General features: G+C 31.3%; 2 protein-coding genes across 46 annotated transcripts in view; one reads left to right on the top strand and one right to left on the bottom strand.

Annotated features, from left to right (window-relative positions):
- Positions 1 to 4,086: 4,086 nt before the first annotated feature.
- LOC132747685 (uncharacterized) lies at positions 4,087 to 13,351 on the top strand. The gene is made up of 10 exons (XM_060737173.1): positions 4,087 to 4,538; positions 5,708 to 5,826; positions 7,014 to 7,197; positions 7,746 to 7,854; positions 8,326 to 8,583; positions 8,898 to 9,001; positions 9,534 to 9,633; positions 11,976 to 12,102; positions 12,546 to 12,629; positions 13,224 to 13,351. Exons 1-10 carry the CDS (start codon positions 4,486 to 4,488, stop codon positions 13,349 to 13,351), a joined length of 1,266 nt encoding a protein of 421 aa, XP_060593156.1. The 5' UTR covers positions 4,087 to 4,485.
- Positions 13,352 to 15,133: 1,782 nt separating this feature from the next.
- LOC132747680 (androglobin-like) overlaps positions 15,134 to 22,312 on the bottom strand; it is a 145,201-nt gene continuing 138,022 nt past the window's right edge. For 38 of the 45 annotated variants that reach the window (XM_060737156.1, XM_060737155.1, XM_060737157.1 and 35 more), the window contains 8 exons: positions 21,493 to 21,525; positions 20,194 to 20,265; positions 19,340 to 19,451; positions 18,711 to 18,922; positions 18,295 to 18,390; positions 17,598 to 17,827; positions 17,054 to 17,237; positions 15,134 to 16,130 (listed from right to left, as the gene is read on the bottom strand). In XM_060737156.1, coding sequence (XP_060593139.1) covers positions 15,927 to 16,130; positions 17,054 to 17,237; positions 17,598 to 17,827; positions 18,295 to 18,390; positions 18,711 to 18,922; positions 19,340 to 19,451; positions 20,194 to 20,265; positions 21,493 to 21,525 — 1,143 coding nt within the window. In that variant the 3' untranslated portion in view covers positions 15,134 to 15,926. The remainder of the gene's footprint in view (positions 16,131 to 17,053; positions 17,238 to 17,597; positions 17,828 to 18,294; positions 18,391 to 18,710; positions 18,923 to 19,339; positions 19,452 to 20,193; positions 20,266 to 21,492; positions 21,526 to 22,312) is intronic. The other 7 variants (XM_060737149.1, XM_060737139.1, XM_060737143.1 and 4 more) reach the window with 1 other exon arrangement.

The raw sequence follows: 22,312 nt of genomic DNA on the forward strand, positions 1-22,312 counted from the left end.
ATTTGAACTTATTATTTTTACTTTTATAATTCATTGAATTTATTAGAACCAAATATTCAGGTCATTCTATTCAGCGTGCAGGCAACACCTGATATTACATTAACCCTTGTGATCAATGCAGACCAAGATCAGCTATATAATCATGGTCTGCACTGTTCGCTTTTTAGTCAAGATAATTTTTAGCTCACCTGAGCATATGCTCAGGGTGAGCTATTAGGATCACTCTTCGTCCGTCGTCTGTCGTCCGTTGTCCGTTCACACTTTTAAAATGACATCTCCTCTGAAACCATAAGGCAGATCATAATGAAACTTCACAGGGATGTTCCTTGTGTGAAGCCTTAACAAAGTTGTTCAAAGAATTCCATTTCATGCAGAACTCTGGTTGCCATGGCAACCAAAAGAAAAAACTTTAAATATCTTCTTCTATAAAACCCAAAGAGCTAGAGCTTAGATATTTGGCATGAAACATCTTCTAGTGAGTTTCTACTAAGTTTGTTCAAATAAAAGCTCTAGGGTCAAAATTCGCCCTGCCCCAGGGGGTCATTGATTTTCCCTATATGCATATAGTAAAAACTTGAAAAATCTTCTTTTAAAGAACCCAAAGAGCTAGAGCTAAGATATTTGGCATGAAACATCTTCTAATGGGTGTCTACCAAGTTTGTTCAAATAAAAGCCCTGGGGTCAAAATTAGCCCCGCCCCAGGGGGTCATTGGTTTTCCCTATATGCATATAGTAAAAACTTAAAAAAATTTCTTTTAAAGAATGCAAAGAGCTAGAGCTAAGATATTTAGCATGAAACATGTTCTAATGGATGTCTACCAAGTTCGTTCAAATAAAAGCCCTGGGGTCAAAATTGGTCCCGCCCCGGGGGTCATTCATTTTCCTTATATGTTAATATAACAAAAACTTAAAAGATCTTTTTTGAAAAAAAAACAAATAGCTAGAGTTTAGATACTTAGCATGAAACATCTTCTAGTGAGTGTCTACCAAGTTCGTTCAAATAAAAGCCCTGGGGTCAAAATTGGCCCCGCCCCGGGGGTCATTCATTTTCCTTATATGTGTATGACAAAAACTTACAAAATCTTCTTTGAAAAAACTCAAATAGCTAGAGTTTAGATATTAAGCACAAGGCATCTTCTAGTGAGTGTCTACAAAGTTTGTTCAAATAAAAGCCCTGGGGTCAAAATTGGCCCCGTCCCAGGGGACAGTGATTTTCCTTATATGTGTATAGCAAAAACTTAAAAATCTTCTTTGAAAAAACCTGAATAGCTAGAGTTCAGATATTAAGCATGAAACATTGTCTAGTAAGTGTCTATAAAGATTGTTCAAATAAAAGCCCTGGGGTCAAAACTGGCCCTGCCCCAGGTGTCATTATTTTTAACTATATGTGTAAAGAAAAAAACTTGAAAAAATCTTCTTTTAAAAAACCCAACAAGCTAGACCTTAGATGTTTAGCATGAAACATCTTCTAATAGTGTCTATCAAGTTTGTTCAAATAAAAGCCCTGGGGTTTAAACTGGCCCCGCTCCGGGGGCCTATATACAGGTGAGCAACTTTAGGGCCATCATGGCCCTCTTTTTTAAAAATACCCTTAAAATTATGAATGATTGCGTCCAGATTTAAAGATGGACAAGTCCATTAAAGATACCTAGGGTGGTAAGGGTGAGGATAGGGCAAGTGTTGTATTTTTAGCTCACCTGTCACAAAGTGACATGGTAAGCTTTTGTGATCCCTTTTCGTCCGGCGTAAATCAATAAACTTTTACTTCAAACGACATCTCTTCATAAACTGCTAAGCCAATTTCATCCAAACTTCACAGGAATGTTCCTTTGGTAGTCAACTTTAGAAATTGTTCAAAGGATTGAATTTCATACAGAACTCTGGTTGCCATGGCAACCGAAAGAAAAAACTTAGAATATCTTCTTTTAGAAAACCGAATGAGCTAGAGGTTAAATATTTGGCATAAAACACCATCTAGTCAGTGTCAACCAAGTTTGTACAAATAAATGCCCTGGGGTAAAAATTGGCCCGCCCCAGGGGGTCATTGTTTTTCCCTTTTTGTATATAGTAAAAACTTTAAAAATTCTTCTTTTAAAAACCCCAAAGAGCTAGAGCTAAGATATTTAGCATGAAACATCTTCTAATGGGTGTCGACTAAGTTTGTTCAAATAAGAGCCCTTGGGTTTAAATTGGGCCGTCCCAGGGGTCTTTGATTTTCCTTATATGTGCATAATAAAAACTTAAAAAATCTTCTTATAAAAAACCCAAAGAGCTAGAGTTTAGATACTAAGCATGAAACATCTTCTAATGAGTGTCTACCAAGTGTGTTCAAATAAAAGCCCTGGTCAAAATTGGCCCCACCCAGGGGGGAGTCATTGTTTTTCCCTATATGTATATAATAAAAACTTAAAAAATCTTCTTATAAAAACGCCAAAGAGCTAGAGCTTAGATATTTATCATGAAACATCTTCTAATGGGTGTCTACCAAGTTTGTTCAAATAAAAGCACTTGGTTTAAAATTGGCCTTCGCACAGGGGCCTTTATACAGGTGAGCGATTTCAGGGCCATCATGTCCCTGTTGTTATATATAATCAGTAAACAACATTATGGTCATTTTTCACTGCCAAGTTGATCCGCATTTGACTATATAAATTCCGATGGATATTGATAGAAATTTCATTTGGCCACGTGAGTTATTTATAGTTCATGCCGGTGATTTTAGGGTAATTAAATTATCCCTTTGTATCATATGAATTAAACAAAACTGACAGTAGAGATGTTTATCGTTTGTCCCACCAATTAGACCCAGATGTTGATTATGCGAAATTTTGGCCTTGCAAAAATAGTTGACTTAACAGAACAGAAATTAATGCACTAGTGAACATTAGTCACCTGCAGGTATACCAGATGTCTCTATGCAATGGGCGAAAATGATCACATGAAATGTCTCTATGCAATGGGCGAAAATGATCACATGAAATGTCTCTATGCAATGGACGAAAATGATCACATGAAATGTCTCTATGCAATGGGCGAAAATGATCACATGAAATGTCTCTATGCAATGGACGAAAATGATCACATGAAATGTCTCTATGCAATGGACGAAAATGATCACATGAAATGTCTCTATGCAATGGACGAAAATGATCACATGAAATGTCTCTATGCGGTAGACGAAAATGATCACATGAAATGTCTCTATGCGGTAGACGAAAATGATCACATGAAATGTCTCTATGCGGTAGACGAAAATGATCACATGAAATGTCTCTATGCGGTAGACGAAAATGATCACATGAAATGTCTCTATGCTGTAGACGAAAATGATCACATGAAATGTCTCTATGCGGTAGACGAAAATGATCACATGAAATGTCTCTATGCGGTAGACGAAAATGATCACATGAAATGTCTCTATGCGGTAGACAAAATGATCACATGAAATGTCTCTTAAGCGGTAGACGAAAATGATTACATGAAATGTCTCTATGCAATGGACGAAAATGATCACATGAAATGTCTCTTAAGCGGTAGACGAAAATGATTACATGAAATGTCTATGCAATGGACGAAAATGATCACATGAATTTTTTTTAGAGTTTGAATTTTACGCTTTGTTACTGTCTGAAAGCAAGAGAAAAAGTAATTCTTACCCATCCTTACTTGCACACCGTGGTAAGGCACAGGGCACCAGCCGAAGATTTGAGCTTCGTCGGAGTTTGCTTCACCAAGGTTACGCTAGCAGGTTAAGACCCGATTGGGTCAAACTACCACCACAATGCATTTTGGAGTTAAGCTACTCTCGCGTTCTACGGACCAGTTGCCGATGCTCTGTCTGAAATCAAGGAGAGTGGCCATGGACGGCGAGGGGATAGGTACTAAGATGAGCTCCTAGTTCGCAGGCAGGCCATTTGCTTTATGTTACTGTATGTTATGTTGCCCATTGACCGCTGTACTAGTGACCTACCTTCGGCTCAAAATTCATATTTTTTGGCTAATATTCTAAGCTTTTTGTAGATGTAGACCCTCATTAAACATAAATTCATTCAGGGAAGAAAAAAAATCAAACCCACTAAATAAAAATCTTGTCGCCAGAGGCTCGCTTCAAACTGTCTTATTCAACTCGTTTAATAAATTCGATACAGAATCAAAAGTCATTTAATTTTCTCTATTTATCAATATTGGGCAATCACGTTTAATCATCTTGGTTGCAAAAATGTCACATGAATCGTGACAAATTCAAGGGGGAAATTTGCTGTAAAATATTAGAAAGAAGTTCTCCAATCTTTGCAAACAATGAAGGGGAGATTATTTCGAGAAGATTGTCATGATGCGTCGTTAAAATAACCAACAACGTCATTTCAATTACGTACTAACGTTTATGACGTCATTACGTTAACAACCAAATCATTTAACGACGCCAGTTTGTGAAGAACTGCAGCTAACTTCAGCTGTCATCCTTTATTATTGAAAAATATCAGAATGGACACTGTATATCAGCCTTCATTTATCTTTTCGCAGAACGGAACTCTGATGTAAGTTTATCTTAATTTAATTATTGCCGATCATAAAGTAAATGGAGAATTTATGGGGAAAATATATTTCTTTGCTGCCTAATTGAGGCTAATGTTTTAAGATCATTTATTTAGGCTTGATCCATTCCGTATTGCACCCACTGCCCTTTTTGTATCTTTCTTTTTTAAACACCTTGAATGACATTTGGTCTTTTTTAATCTTTCTCATGATATAAATGCATAAAGTATTCATGACAAGAGGTGCAACTCTTAAATGGATATCATTTTTAAGATAGTAGGAGTTGTTTCCCTTGAATTAATGACATTTTTTTTTTCAATATAAGTTCAATGTAAAATTGGAATTTCTCCTTTATGTCAAATAAGTTCTGTAATATTGTAAAGTAAAGTTTCCGAAAATGAATCTTTGGCTTATGTTATACTAAAATAAGTCTGGTATTAAAAACTTGTCAATTCTGTTAAAATACTATTGAATTATTGTCTTTATTATATTTATAAACTTTGTAGATTCTAAAAAGTAATCTCTTATTCCTACTTATACATGTACATATATCTCATATATTGTATGTATATGCATAAATGTTTTGTATTGTGTAAAAAAAATTGAAAAAAAAAAAAAAAAAAAAAAAAAAAAGTAAATGGAGAAATTTACAGATGGCATTGTGAAAACTAGGAAAGAACCATAGTAACGTATTTTAACTTTTAAAACGTAAAGCAGCACGCCAAAAAAATTCATGCTAATTTTCATTAAAATTTTGAAAATGTATTTGAATGTGTAATATTGTGAAGTAACCAAAAGGAAGCAATTTACACATTATCAATGGCACTTACAAACCACGTAAATTCCTAAAAAAAATGACCAAAATTTGCATATATAGCCTTAACTGCGTAAGTAACGCAGTAGAAATATAGTTGTAAATACTGAAAAATCAGTCATTAATCGCACATTATATGTAAAATATTACTTAAAATTGAAACTTTTTTACTTTTCCTTACATCTTAGTACATTTTTCTCAAGTTTGATTTTATTGAAATATTTTGACTCATCTGTAGGCATGTAGTTTTAAGTTGTTCACTTCAAATAGTTACAAATAATTAATGTAACTGTCGTTAGATGATGTTCTTAAATATGTTGGATCGATTATAATTTGTTCAATTACTTTAATTTACAGAACCAATCGATTTGTTGAGTTTCGGAAGCTGTGTGAATTATTTGCTGACGAAATTATAAAAGGACGAGATCCTTCAGCAATGATATTAACCAAGATCACAAAATTCCCGCCTCTTAGAGGTAATAAATATTTACCATTTTATTTGTGTGTTTTACTATTTTTAAATGTAGATTAATCTTGAGTGTATTGTTTAGAGTGTATTTTCTTGATTATGTATTAATTAATATAGAGTATATCCATGCATACTCAATATTGATTAATAAATCAAGTGTATATGCATGCATGTGAACATCCTTTTTTCAATATTGATTTATTGATCTAGAGGTTATTCCTGTATGCATACTTCCTTTATCAAATATTGATTTATCAACAGTTTATCCGTGCACGTGTTTTTCTTTTTATTTTCTTTTATAAATTTATATTGATTAATCGAGGGTATGTATATTCGTGAATGGTTTTTATTCTTTATTGAATATTGATTATTACAAAAATGTATTCGTGTATAGTTTCTTTAGTAAAAATATTCCTGTACACATAAGTTATTTAATAAGTTTTGATTAAACCAATTCGGATGTGCATTTATTTTCAATATTATCATCTGTCGAGTATATTAATGTACACTTTCTTTATTCAATATTTGTATGACTTTCTGTCTGTGTTGTCAAATCAAATTTCTCTCTTAATTTTTCTTTGTGACAAAATGTTTCTAAGCAATGATGTTCAGCTCAATTGTCCAAATATATTTCTTTTCATATAGTTTCATAGTGGTACTATTATTGTTACTTTAATAACTACTGAAGTTTCATTCTATTGCATTTTTCTATGCAATCATTATAGGCACATTATGGCTCAGAAGTAAATTTTATTCTTTAGAAATGTCAAACATGTGTTTAATAATGTTTAAATAATATTATTTGCATGCAGATCATGTTAGATGTTTAACAGCTGACGAAATTATCTCTGAATGTGTAGTAACGTGTCGTAAACATAGCAAAATGTAAATAAAGTAGTATTTTTACTTCCATACAAAATACTATTTCACTTTAATTGTTCCAATTGCCGACAAAGCAAAAGAAGCAAAGATAGTTAATCTATATGGTAATTGAGTATTTTTGGAAACTATGACAAGATACCAAAAAAATAAAGATTTTGTGATAACAAATTGTAGCATTTTTGAGACATAATGGGCCTTTAAGATTGAGATAATGTGCATAGTGAAATGTACATAGTGTATTTCAAACCATATTTCTTAAAAGTAAACGATCAGAAGTAAACTTTTTTTCTTAACTTGTGACTTATGTTACAGATGTTCCACTGTTGAACGAGGCTTTTGATCTATTAAAAGATTCTGCGTTTGAATATCATATATCTCGTGAGAAAGGTAATTTAGATTATTGGCCTGAAGATGACCCACAAAATGACCAAGGGGATTCAAATAGGTCCAACTCTTCAACTGATAGGTTGAGAAGAACAAGACAGACATATAATACGTAAGTTAAAAACCTATATACACGTACTTCCGTGACCTTTAATTCTTTAAAAGCTCAAGTGAGGTCAAAAAGTCTAAAAACATAAAAATTAAATTATAATATATATCAAGTGAGGTACTTAAAATAATTAAATTTGCTGAGGCTAAAAAAGAAATATACTTTGTGTCAAATTGAATATCCGCTTATGTGCGATTCTTAGCACGATATATTGAGTGAAAAGCGTTGCAACGCTTTTCATTGTTTGGGTCATTTATAAAACTTTTTTTTCTTGAAAAACGTGATTACGAATTGATCTGAAAAATGTGCAAAGCATCTATTGGTCTAGGCCTACATCGAATGGTTCACAAATGTAGGGAAAATATTTCCAGTCATCTCGTGTCAAAAACCCTCAGTGGAGTCACTTTAAATTTAACATATAACAGTGTAATATAACTGTTTAAATTAACATTATAAAAATAACAACTACACTGAATAACACTGTGTTCATGCAACAATTTAGAAAATATGATACTAGCTAGCCGTTTGCATTTGCTCTTCATTTTATATAGGTTTTTACCAAAAGAAGAAATGGCTGCATGTAAGAAATTGTTCCGGAAATTATCGCAAGTATGCCATAAACACCAGCAAGCACTTGAATCCTTACAAGAAGCTATTTCGGTAAATTTTAGTTTTATATTCTGAAATGAAATGCTGACACTTCTTATGTATTATATTATAGTTTAAAATACTTTATAAACTGCAATAAGTTTAGTTTTATCAACTGTAATGATGTCACGTTAATCAGAGGCTGTTTTAATTTTATTCAGAGTTTACACCTCCTTGTATATGTTATTTTTAATAAAATGTCTTCCGGAAGTTTGAAGAGCTCTTCATAAAGATTTTGTGACGTTAGTACAAATGACAATTCATCAAACCATTTTCCAATGAAATAATAATACCCATCATTTATAAGAGCATTCTAACATTAAAGTGACGAATGAGTTAGTCCAAAACACTAAACGGACAGTAACACATTCGAAATATAAAACATCAAAACTAGTACAGAGTACATATTTCATGAAAGAAAAAAAAATAATATAAGAAACGCTTAACACGTTTGAATTTTATGTATAAACTTTTTATAATTAGGCATACAAAGAACTGGACAAGAAATGTTTTGATGCATACACACAGATGAATATTGCATCTGACAACTTCAACGAATATGCTAACGTTGATGTAGATGACCAAAATGAATTCAAAGAGGCTAGCTATGAAGCCCATAAGGTTTACATACAGCGGACGAAAGAATACATCATGTACAAAGATAAGTCTAAGATGGCTTTTGAGAAGATGTACCCCAGGTACAAAACAGAGAAACAAATCAGAGAGGAGCGGATAAATAAGGTACAAATATACTTCTAAAATACCTAACAATAAAATGAAATACAACTTATTTTCATTACCTGTAAAAAAATTCCAACGTAATACGAGTGAGTAGCTGTAGCTTAAAATGCCTTTCAGAGATCAATGATTAAAGTCTATCATTAGATTTAACGTCGCTTTTTTAGAATTAAACAGTGGTCTTTCTGGAATAAATATGCTCTTACCTAGATAAAAGAAAAAAAAACTTTGATTCATAGTGGAAGTTTATTGTTCTTTTGAAACTGTTTTATACTTTTAGTCAAGTATTATACACGTATGATTTTATGTTGCTACAGCTGGACAATGACTTGAAAATCATCATAGAGACAGAGATGAGGGAAATACTGACAGAGGGAATGAAAACATTGATGAAAATAGCTACAGCATGCCGATTCTCTCCGTAAGTTTATTTTGTCATTTTTTTCTCTTAATAGTTAATAACAATTATCTCACCGTCCGTTTGTCTGTCATAATGTGTGACTGTATCATTATCCAACCAATTATTACAAAAAATAACAGTTTTTCCTTTAAGTAGATAAAACTGATTGTGCTGTTATTTCAAGGGTTGTAAAGATAGCTTCTACCACATACCTGTAATTAGTTACATGTTTAAGTCGTTTACTATTTTTTGGATCTAGTCATTTATTGTTGTTGCTGCAGTCACGTGTGATTGGTTTAATCTTGATTCATTTGAATCCTTAACGTAATGGATTAACCAAACTTTGAATTCGGAACAGTTCAACCAAAGTTAAAGAGATCCTCCCAGCTTTAAGTTTTAAGGATTAATTTAAAAATAAAATAACTTTAGCTAGCAACAATTATAGAGCCTAGTCAGACTGTATGGTTGTTCAGATTGGTCTGGCTCTATACTGGGGGGCAAAGGATAATAAGTTTTGGTTCCAGCAGGTTCATGCTTTTCTTTTCTGCTTCAGAGATGTCATAGATAGAATTGGAAACTTTGATTGTGCCATCACTGCTGTAAAGCTTTACAGAGATGTTTGCTTGAAGTACTGCCACCCTGCCGTTAATGAGGTCAGATTCTTGCTATACTCAAATTTAACTGATTAAAGTATTAGTATATGCTACCCCATTACCTGTATTACTAGTATACATATAGCATATGCTACCCCATTACCTTTATTACTAGATCTAGTATACATATAGTATATGCTACCCAATTACCTTTATTACAAGATCTAGTATAGATATAGTATATGCTACCCAATTACCTTTATTACTAGATTTAGTATACATATAGTATATGCTACCCAATTACCTTTATTACTAGATTTAGTATACATATAGTATATGCTACCCCATTACCTTTATTACTAGATCTAGTATACATATAGCATATGCTACCCCATTACCTTTATTACTAGATTTAGTATACATATAGTATATGCTACCCCATTACCTTCATTACTAGATCTAGTATACATATAGTATATGCTACCCATTACCTTCATTACTAGATCTAGTATACATATAGTATATGCTACCCCATTACCTTCATTACTAGATTTAGTATACATATAGTATATGCTACCCCATTACCTTTCATTACTAGATCTAGTATACATATAGTATATGCTACCCCATTACCTTCATTACTAGATCTAGTATACATATAGTATATGCTACCCCATTACCTTCATTACTAGATTTAGTATACATATAGTATATGCTACCCCATTACCTTCATTACTAGATCTAGTATACATATAGCATATGCTACCCCATTACCTTCATTACTAGATTTAGTATACATATAGCATATGCTACCCCATTACCTTCATTACTAGATCTAGTATACATATAGTATTATGCTACCCCATTACCTTCATTACTAGATTTAGTATACATATAGTATATGCTACCCCATTACCTTCATTACTAGATCTAGTATACATATAGTATATGCTACCCCATTACCTTCATTACTAGATCTAGTATACATATAGTATATGCTACCCCATTACCTTCATTACTAGATTTAGTATACATATAGTATATGCTACCCCATTACCTTCATTACTAGATCTAGTATACATATAGCATATGCTACCCCATTACCTTTATTACTAGATTTAGTATACATATAGCATATGCTACCCCATTACCTTCATTACTAGATCTAGTATACATATAGTATATGCTACCCCATTACCTTCATTACTAGATTTAGTATACATATAGTATATGCTACCCCATTACCTTTATTACTAGATCTAGTATACATATAGCATATGCTACCCCATTACCTGTATTACTAGTATACATATAGTATATGCTACCCCATTACCTGTATTACTAGTATACATATAGTATATGCTACCCCATTACCTGTATTACTAGTATACATATAGTATATGCTACCCCATTACCTTCATTACTAGATCTAGTATACATATAGTATATGCTACCCCATTACCTTCATTACTAGATCTAGTATACATATAGTATATGCTACCCCATTACCTTCATTACTAGATTTAGTATACATATAGTATATGCTACCCCATTACCTTCATTACTAGATCTAGTATACATATAGTATATGCTACCCCATTACCTTCATTACTAGATTTAGTATACATATAGTATATGCTACCCCATTACCTTTATTACTAGATCTAGTATACATATAGTATATGCTACCCCATTACCTTTATTACTAGTATACATATAGTATATGCTACCCCATTACCTTTATTACTAGATCTAGTATACATATAGTATATGCTACCCAATTACCTTTATTACAAGATCTAGTATAGATATAGTATATGCTACCCCATTACCTTTATTACTAGATTTAGTATACATATAGTATATGCTACCCCATTACCTGTATTACTAGTATACATATAGCATATGCTACCCCATTACCTTTATTACTAGTATACATATAGTATATGCTACCCCATTACCTTTATTACTAGATCTAGTATAGATATAGTATATGCTACCCAATTACCTTTATTACTAGAACTAGTATAGATTTTGTATATGCTGCCCCTTACCTTTATTACTAGATCTAGTATAGATATAGTATATGCTACCCAATTACCTTTATAACTAGATCTAGTATAGATATAGTATATGCTACTCCATTACCTTTCTTATTAAGACTCGATTTTTTAATGTTTATATATCAAGTATAACTAAAACACAAGAATATTACATAAGTATTTAGCATTATGTTTTAATGACACATATAAAACATAATTATCTTTTATTTAAATGTTAAATTAAGTTTTGTTCGTAAAGTTTCCATGTTTAAACATTGTCACTAGTTAAAACCATTGATAAAAAGGGTATACATACATTGTATTTTGTTTTCAAAGTAAAACTTATTTTCTTTTCAACAGAAACATCTGGGTAATGTACTTGGAAACAGTTTCTACATTTATCCATATTTTTATGTCATGGATAAAGATGAACGAAGATTTCGGCAGCATGAGAGTTGTATATCTCTACTCGATGGAGAATCAAAACGTAATTATTTTCATTTAAAATGTGGAGCCTTTTTTCATTGGCCCATTCGACCAGTGTAGACCAAAATTTAGCTTTGCTATCTGATCATGGTCGGCAAAGTACTCTAAAATTGTCCGCGAAAATGAAGAATGTTTCTTTCTTTTTTTTTTTTTTCAAGATAAAAAGATTTACAAGTCCATTTAAGCTACATGTATCTTGCTTAGTGAAGGATATTAAATTTTATTATAAAACTATTGTCTTAATATCGTTTAAGAATTGTATTATTTTGGTGGCATTTATTAACGAAATAAATGTTGAGCTTGATATAACATTTCTAGATCATACTATGTATACGATTATAGTGTAAGAGTATTTTTGACATCATTTATTATTGAAATATCAAACTTGCCGAAAAAAGGATGAAAAGTCCATGGTATACATGTTCTGTTATATTTTCAATACAGAATTTAGACGAGAAGAGCTGTATGTATGGGCAAATGCCACTTTAGATGTTAAAGGGGAAGATTGTTTGCTCAAGTTAAAACAAGGTGAGACAATGTCACGATTCATGTGAATAACCGCGTAATTTTTTCATCTTTATATAAAAAAAAACAAAACAAAAAACACAAACAAAACTAGCACAGACATTGTTATAAGTTTATCAGAATATCATGTAAAAGTTGGATAAAATTATAATCCTTTATTTAATTTTGTGCAACATATCCTAAGTATATTCTAAATTACAGTACAATTGTGTCTTAACATACGCTCCGTCATAAGAATATCGTATGTTTTAATTTTTGTTTTGTTTTTTGTTGTTGTTTTTTTGTGCTTTTTTATGTTATTTTTGCTTTTTTATTTTATTATTTAGTTTTATTTCCCTTAATTTAAACATACTATTTTGTATCAACTATTTATGCGGTTAGGTATTGAAAAAGAAATATCTAGGATTCGCTTAAATCATCACAGTTTTTGTTGTTCAGAATTAGAACCCAGGTTGTGTATCGTATTGTTAAATACTATAGGAAATATTTATAAATTGTAAATTTGTATTAAAAATCGTTATATGTTATCATATATTAACATGGGCCATATAAATATACTGTAATATTTTGTTTAAAAAATCCTTTTTTCTTCTTCAGATATTACCATTAAACAGAAATTTTGTTCTGCTGACGGCAGCCTTGCATTTGGTTGGACAAGAAAGTTTGGGTGCGGGAACAAGCATTATGGATTCTATCATACACATAATACAAGACTTGTCCAATGAAAATTCAACCAATATTTATTTACAAAAATATGCAAATATTTAATACATATTTATTTTGAAACATATTCAGTTTTTCTTATTTTTTCTTCAGCGTAAATATATTCAGTATTCAAATCGTTTTAGACCTACAATTGTAACCAATGACATTGATTTAAACCAAAATTTAAGAACAAACTGCCTCTAAGAACAAAGTTGTCGTACAACTTTAATCAGAACAACTCTTTTTAAAAGGTAAAGATGTACATTATGTATAATTAAAAATACATTTTCTTTTCAAATCGCCACCCTAGTCTATAAGTATCACATTGACTGAACACCTTTGTGTATAGGAAAATACAAGAACCAGGGCTACGTTTCAGTATGAAATCATTGTTAACAAAACTGAAGCAAATTTTGCATTTCAAATAAAATGTTCTAACCTATGATTCCTGTGTTATGACTTCTTGCTGAAATAGCAATGCGAATAAAAGAGTGTGTAATTGTATTTATTAACTTTTCTCGGGTGAATTAATATAGTCTACATTCTTTGACGGTCTAAAGTTTGTCAAAAATTAGTCCTAAGTTGTGGTTTTCTTTTTGTTCTAGGACTTAAGATACCCTTTCTATCAACCGCAGCCCTGAATATTATTGTTTTTTTTTAAATTGACATACAATTCTGTAATTTTCTACAACTTCCGAAGAAACCATTCAAACAAACTAGTCCCACTTTGCCCTCTATAATACGTACACAAATATTTTACCCAAGGTAACCTTTTGATATCATGTTGCTACCTTTCATGGCAAAGATGTAAGCTCGGCGTTAGAAACAACAGAATAATAAAACATATTCTATAACAAGGATTTAAACTTTAAATAAAATATCAAGGCATCCAACCTTAGCAACTGTCGTTAAAGCATGATCTTTGTTACAAATTTGGTTTTCATTTGGTTTGATCCCAACAGTGTTCTAACCAAACTTTAGGCAATGTTACTTGAATTGCAGCGTTAGGAAAATGCATTTTCTTTTTTTGGTTTTGCATAACACCAACATAGTTTATGTCATAAGGTGCCGAAAAAGGAGCTAATGTCGGGTGTTACAAAATTATAGCAACACCAGGGGTCAAAACCACCTCTCCTGCTGGAGCTAAGAGATGTTCAGACTCCAGTAATTCAAACCCATTAAGTCGCCTCTTACGATCATGCAGGGGGAAATGGATTAATTAACCCACTATCACTCTATTGTTGAAGCTTATATAATAGAGGTAACTAAAGCATTTTACAAACCAAACATTTTGTCAAACAAGAAGTAACAAGATTTCTTTTTAAAATTTTATTCTGCATTTCAATATACATGTTTAGAGTATAAAAAATCAACATAAAAAAACAACAGTAAAACAGACAAAACGGGACAAAATGTAGAAATAAAGTTGTTCTTTAAATAAGCAAAATATATTTATTTATATCAACAAATATAAAGTTCAAGAAAATGAACTAACCATTCAAAAAGTATCATTTAATTTTAGAACATGAAACTATAGTTGAAAACAATCTCAGACGTTGAATCTAAGATTCAAACCAATAAATAAAAACATTGACAAATCGCTTGATAACAGACCAGCTTCACAATAAGGATATGTTACAGGTAGGGACGGAACCTTTCAAGGGCTATGTGGCGAGGCAGGACAATATATACAAAATTTATTGTGTATTTTTTATAAACAATATTTGAATCACAAAAGACACGGGCCTTACCAACAACACAGAATAAAGTAGTTTCACTTATACAAAGGACGGAAAACAATGTAAAGGAAAACAATGTTTATTCAGTCTGTAAAGCAAACAAATGGACGGAATCATATTTTAGATGTACATTAAATCAATGGGAAAAAACCCAACACTTTGGCAAATTAACACAAAGACCAAAAATACTTCATCCATGTTAACTGTTGCATATTCATCACATCGACCTTTAAATCAGACACTGAAATTCATGCATGATTTGGACAGCTTTGTATGTTATACAAGTCATAGTTCAAGTGAAAAATCAAAATATGAATAGTGAATTATTCTAAGGTATATTCTGATAAAAGAAATACTCAAGTTTTCTTTTGACTCCTTTCCTTCATAATCAAGAAAATAAAAGTTCATGAAAATATTTAATATAAATTATTTTAAACTTACTGTACACTCTATATATCACAGATCAATACAAATCACAGTGTAATTACTAGTACTTAAAACAAAATACTATTTTTTGAACCTTAAAACATTTTCAAATGTCCATTTCAATCCGTTCTATACAAAAATATGTATAGCTGCATGTACATCATTCAAAACTAATTCTGATGATTCTAAAAATCTTAAATCAATTAAATACTCTGATACCATGCATATTTCAAACCAACATTTAACAAATAAATTAAACAAATAATAAATTTTCAACAATTAATATATTTGTATATATTCTTATTTACAGAAATTCACTAAACACGTTCTTTCATTCATGTGTCTAGACTATCTAATTTTAATTATCACAGTGTTTGAATTCAAAATTAAAATTATAAAAATATATTTAAGTACTAAAAGTGTCTATTGATTATTTCTTCTTTTTAGCAGACGGGCTCTTTTTGCCTTTAGCACTGCCCTTTTTGCCCTTCGGTGATTTAGCTGCTGCGTCTGCTTGCAATGCCGCCTCTTTAGCCTCGAGTTCTTCCAGTTTCTTGCGTTCTGCTTCTAAATAAGTCTGTCTAAATGCTTCCCTTGGTTTATTTATAGATTCTCTAGCTGCATCAAGCATTGCCTGTAAAAACAACATTTGTTTATCAATCATTAGTCTGAACATTACCATTTAACAAGCCAAGGTATGAAGTGTTCAAGCTCTATATTTTGGTGAAGGCTATGTTTCCTCATAATATGCTATAAGAACTGGTTGGTTCAAGGCAGCAGACTTGTGAGTTATTAAAATACATGTAAGTGGTTTACTATCATTACAATTACTGTCATTACAACTGAACTAAAAATGAAATATGCTTTAACTAAATAAGTAAGGAGAACAGCAGACTTGACTGTTACTTGATTGTTCTCCGTGCATAATTTTTCACGAAAACCTTGATAATGCAGGATTTTTTGAAGTTTCCAAAGGTAAAAGACATGTAATTCAGTAAAAATTCATGTTAGAGTTATTGCCCTTGGACAATGTCTTAAACTATGATCTTAAAAGAATGTATGATGATTCAAGAAATACCTTATGTGTTATATCTTAAAAATACCACATAATACCATATGATATTGCTTGCCAAACAATAACAAAATATTAATCTAATGCAATTGCACTGTAGATTACGATAATACCACCACTTAAATATGATTTGTTCTTTAAACAAAAGTGAATTTTAATGTCTTTAAAACCATAGGATAATTGAAACCTGATTCTTATTTTGCTCATTGACAGATAAAGCAAATAAGAAAGCTTAATAGATATCATCGTTTACATGATGTCACAGCTTATTTATCTTTTATTTATTAATTCAGGCCTCTTAGTACATCTGTAGACTGTGTTTTATTTTAATCTTAATTCATGTATCATTTTGGTAATGCTGGCAGATTTATTACAAAATTTGTAAATAAGCAAGTCTAGTAACCTTTCAAATTACATGTACAACTCATCCTAAAGGTGACCAACCAATCAAGTTAAGAGTAACAATTTGTTTGATGTATACATACCTGTAACTCCTCGCATTCTTGTATTTGTTTTTCTTTAGTCATATTGCGTAATTCTTTATCTTTCTTTCTCCATTCTTCCACCTGTTGTCTGAACGCCTTGTACTCTGCTATCTGTTTCTGCTGTTCCTGGAACCGTCTCTGAGTTTCCTCCTCATCCAGGTAGCGTGGTGAGTCAGTTGTATGTCTAAAACAAGGAGTGTAAAAAAAAAAAGAATTGTTTATTTCGAAATGTAAAACAGTTTCATTTCTCAAGTTATTTTTTCATCCCGTAAGTAATTTTTTAAATATTTTTTGAAGTAATACATTGCAATATTTTCAAAATGAAGGTTGACTATGTATGACCCATGGTGCATAGTTTCAAACATGAATAAAGTCTAGTGTAATGCCATGAACCATCTTTAAGAGCAAATAACACATTTTAAATTAATCCATATTATCCAATCCTACATTTGTATATTGGTCATGTTTAATTTTAAATTCAATGGAACCAATTAACAGATAGCAAGTATCACTATACATATACAGAAATTAGGTACTAACTAACCTTAAGAAAGGAGTAATATCAACTGGCTGTAACATTTCTTTGGGTGTGGGTGGGGGTGGTGGCTCCAGAGTAAGGTTACCATCATCATCACCGAGGAATGACCCTGGTGTTTGTGGTGGTACATAACCAGGTTGGTCACCACCCTCACCCTCCACCTTCTCCCCTTCTTCCTCGTCATCATTTAACTTGATTGTGTGTGTAGACAGGTACTTCAATCTGGACTGCATAGCCTGAAAGACATTAAACATTGATATAAATCCCTTTCTTAGAATGATGCACATGAAATAATATAGGCTTCCTTTTATCTATTTCTGGTTGAGGTTTAATAAGATATAATTAGTTCTATAAAAACAAACATTTTTCTTAGCTTTAGACATTTAGTGTACTTCAGAAATAAAAGTTGACATTTATAAAATAACAAATGACACACACATCCTTTTAACTGTATGCTAAACGAAACAATGATGTTAAAGCAGAAATAAAAGCTTTGCCAAGTAAAAACAGAATGTATCAATTAAAACAAATACATTACTACATTTTTCTTTGGGTTTGGGTTTAAAGCAAGGAGTAACTGCTGGCATGATTTGACTAACCATTGCAAATTTTACGACTATCTCATTGAAAACAAGTAACGTCATGTGATACATGTCATAATAAGACAATAATAAACACTATCATATAACACTAGGTATGTTACCTTGGCAGCTCTGCCCGGTTCAGCATCTTCCCAGGCTTTCTTCAGGGCTCGGATCTCGTCAGCTCTCTCTGTATCTTTCTTTATCTCTATATCCTCCTGTAAAAGTAATATATCAATTCATTATTCCAGTTCATGGTAATTATGGCAAACAAAAACCCTTCAAAAGAAAATGTTTTCCCATTATGTCAGTTTTATCACTGATTAAGCCTACTTTAACCTTGAATAAAACTAAATTCACTGACAGCAGAAAAGTCATACTTTCACATTCTTAAATAAAGAGACAAAGTATTTTCTTATTTTTTTCTTTCAGTAATAAGCAATTTTTTTAATTAATTCATTACAACATCAACAATGCAATAAATATTACTTTATGTCCATAAAATATCAAATATCTACTTAAAACTACACAAACGTACCACTGCATTGGCATCACTGACAACTCGGAGGGTCCAGTGGGGTTTACCAAGGTCAAATTGTTGTGATGGAGGTCGTGACCCCTTACCATCTTTGTCCTTGCCCTTATCTTTGCCACCTTTACCACCCTTACCTCCTTTAGCACCTTTATCAGCTGCTGCGGGAGCTTTCTCCGTCTTAGCTGGCTCCTCAACTGGTTTCTCTTTAAATGCCACTGTAAGGTCACAAAATATATGTTACACAGAAATATATGTATATGCTTGATTTAAAAAGAAAGGCAGCTGAAAAAGACTATACATTACAAAATAATACAGAAATATATGCTTGATTAAGACAGAGAGCTGAATAGATTTTATTCTGAAATTTTATCTCATGTAGGTACAAATATTAAATTGATGTACCAAACAAAATCTTACACTGTTGAGCAGTAAGATATTCAACAAGCTTGGCTTGTTTGGAACTTTCAATGGTGAACATAAGAATAACTTTGTTTGCATCTACCCTACAAAATATGAATAAAGTTCCAGATACTTATTGAAAAATATCAAAGTTCACAACATTAATTCACATAAATGTACAAATTAAAAAAAAAACACCTTATTATTTCATATTACACAGGAATATTTGTTACCTTTAAGCTCATTTTTCTCCATCTCTTTCAGCATCTGTACAAAATTCCAGCTAGATTCAGACAACGGCCAACTGTCCTTTAATACCTGTGCCTCTACAATATACTTGTGTGGCTGAAAATACAATTTAAATATTGACTGAAATCAATTTCCACCATGCTTTCTTCTGGCTAGTTCAACACTGTAAAGGTTGTATGGCAACTTCCCAGTTTCAGGCTACAGGTAGGGAAATTATACCTTTGAAAGGCCTCACCATACATTACTTTAAGGACAAGTAGGACCATCAATAATAATCCACAAATGTCACATGAGGACTTGAACCCATCTCAGTGGGGGCAAGTGATCAGCAGCTTTAAACACTCAGCCATATGGCTAAGCCCTAAGTTTTCCAATGGTTTGTCTGCAAATAACATCTGGCTGACATGATATAAGCTTTAAATAAAATGCACAAATTCTCAATAATCTAAGTTTATAATGTTAAATATAAAGTTATTAATGTACAAGATAAAAAAATAATTACTTGAATATCTATCAAACAGCATTTTGTTTTTTAAAGACAAAAGGAGGACAATTTTTTTGACACACATTAAACACACCAATTATAAAATATTCAAATTATAGAATTCAATTTAAGGAAGCTTGGTCAAGCAATATTTCACAATGATCAAAGTGAGACTAAAGCTTAATTTGAAATTGGATCAAGATCAATTACTAAACAATCTAGCATCCAACAGATAGAGCCAAGACAGATTGCAATGATGTAAATTCTAGGACTGACACTAAACACTGATAGCATTGGTCTTCTATAAATGGCATTAACACACAATGATGAGTTAACGACTTTTCCTAAACTTACTCTAAGATCCCTCTCTTCCAGATCTCCATCACTTAATCCTCCATCTGAATGATGATCTATCTGACTGCTTCTCTGTAAACAAATAAAACATTGGTAAAACAATGTGTAAAATACTAGTACCAGTCCATATCAAATAATATTGTTGATCCGTTTGCCAACTTTTTCTAAAATATACTATACATGTTTATTTCTCTTCAAGCGACAAACAAAAAGAATAAAAATTTAAACGGATTTTCATAAAAATATGTTTCTACTTTTTTAAACCTGTTTTTCAACATCATAGTTCCAGTCAAAATGGTTTGGTTTCTTTTTTTTATTTATTTTTTTCCTAAAACATATTTCTGCAAAAAAATTAAATGCAGTTTATACACAGAAAGTTCCTTATTTTATGTTTTGACATAATAAATGTTGATAAATTTCATAGTAACAGCCACATTGGTGATTTGTAGTAATTTAATTATTGTCCCAGGTAAAATACATGTACATGACAATGTGTATAATTAAAGCCAATAATTTGTGATATGGATAATGTCTGCAACAGTAAACTGACTTCACAAACAATAATCACATAATCATATGATATTAAATATATTTATTATTTATCTGTAACTAAATCTTCATCAAAATTGTCATCACTGGGGATCTACAAATAGCATAAAGCATTTTCTTGCAATTAAATATCTGAACTTCTTCTAGGAACACCCCCCTACCCCACCAGAAATTTAAGGTCTTTAAAATATTTTTTTCTATAACTATTAAACCTCTTTTTATGTAAGAAAAATTCAAAAAGAAAAAAAAACATACAATTTTCTTATCTTTCAAATTATAGCTAATGTTAACAGAAAAATAAAAAATACAGCTGATTTTTACTGAAACACATAAATATTTTATTTATTATTCACTCCTTTGTCACAGAAAAACAAGACTTCAGCAACTATTCTAAACACATGAAAGACAACTCCGCTCATATCATTAACATCTACACTCACACCTCTACCAAGAAAAAATACAGTCATTTATGAATTACTAGTTTTGTAAATTCATCAACCTCACTGTCAGAACCATGTTAATTCATTTCTAAATTTACTACAAAAACTAACAACTAAAATTTGACAAAGGAGAAAAGAAAACATCACTTTATTTTTTCACTGCATTCTGATAAAACAAAAAATAATATTTCAAGAAAAACACTTTGCCCTACATTTAAATGTTAACATTTCTAATATAGGCACAAGTCTTTGTTACAACAAAAATCATATTATTTTCACTTCTGAAACAAATTGTTACACAGTTATTTACCCTGGGACTTCTGCCACTAGCAGGCGGAGTTTGCTGAAAACAGTAGTCATGCATTCTTTCATTTCAATGTCTCAATTAATTCCAGATTAGAAAAATATTTGAAAAAGTTTTCATATAAGATTCATTGGTACTAAAAATTTAATGTGTTATTTCTTTAACAAAAAAATTCTGGCGTTAAATTATTATTATTTAATTTTATTAGAGACATAATAACATTAACTTTGCATATCATTATTTAATTTTGATGATTTCTAAAGAAAAACATACATTATTTATATCTAAAGTTTTGTACATTTGTACTTTGAAAAAAAACTACCCACTATCCAGTAAATGGTTACATAAGAAAATTCCACAGCACAGTTTTAAACATGCATCAAACTCAATGCAATAATTACTAAAGAAAACAACTAAAATCACAGGATTCCTTCCTTTACAGGAGTGGAGTGAAAACACACAGAAGCAAAATTCAGATTTTTTTCTGTATATTTTAACATTTTTAACACCAAAGGTACTTTTTCTCCATTTTTAAAGAACTAAACCCATCACCTAGAAAGCTACAAAAGTGTTTTGATGATTTCTTTTATAGATGAAGGAAATAGACAAGGGCCATTTAGGGGGAAAAAAATAAAAGAAAAATTGAAAAACTGCATTATCATGTGCAGGCAAAATGGATGGGTTCTTACTATTTTCAAACAATTCAATGACTTTCACAGCTTCAAATTCATTGTTATAAATTCAGTTTCAACATACATCAGTGACTTTTTGTGATTTGTAAGTACATAGAATAATATGAAAGGTTTAAAGACAATAAGCAAGTCAT

This window comes from Ruditapes philippinarum, unplaced genomic scaffold (assembly GCF_026571515.1).
Source record: "Ruditapes philippinarum isolate M1 unplaced genomic scaffold, ASM2657151v2 ctg111_1_1_1_1, whole genome shotgun sequence".
In the NCBI taxonomy this organism is placed as follows: Eukaryota; Metazoa; Mollusca; class Bivalvia; order Venerida; family Veneridae; genus Ruditapes; species Ruditapes philippinarum.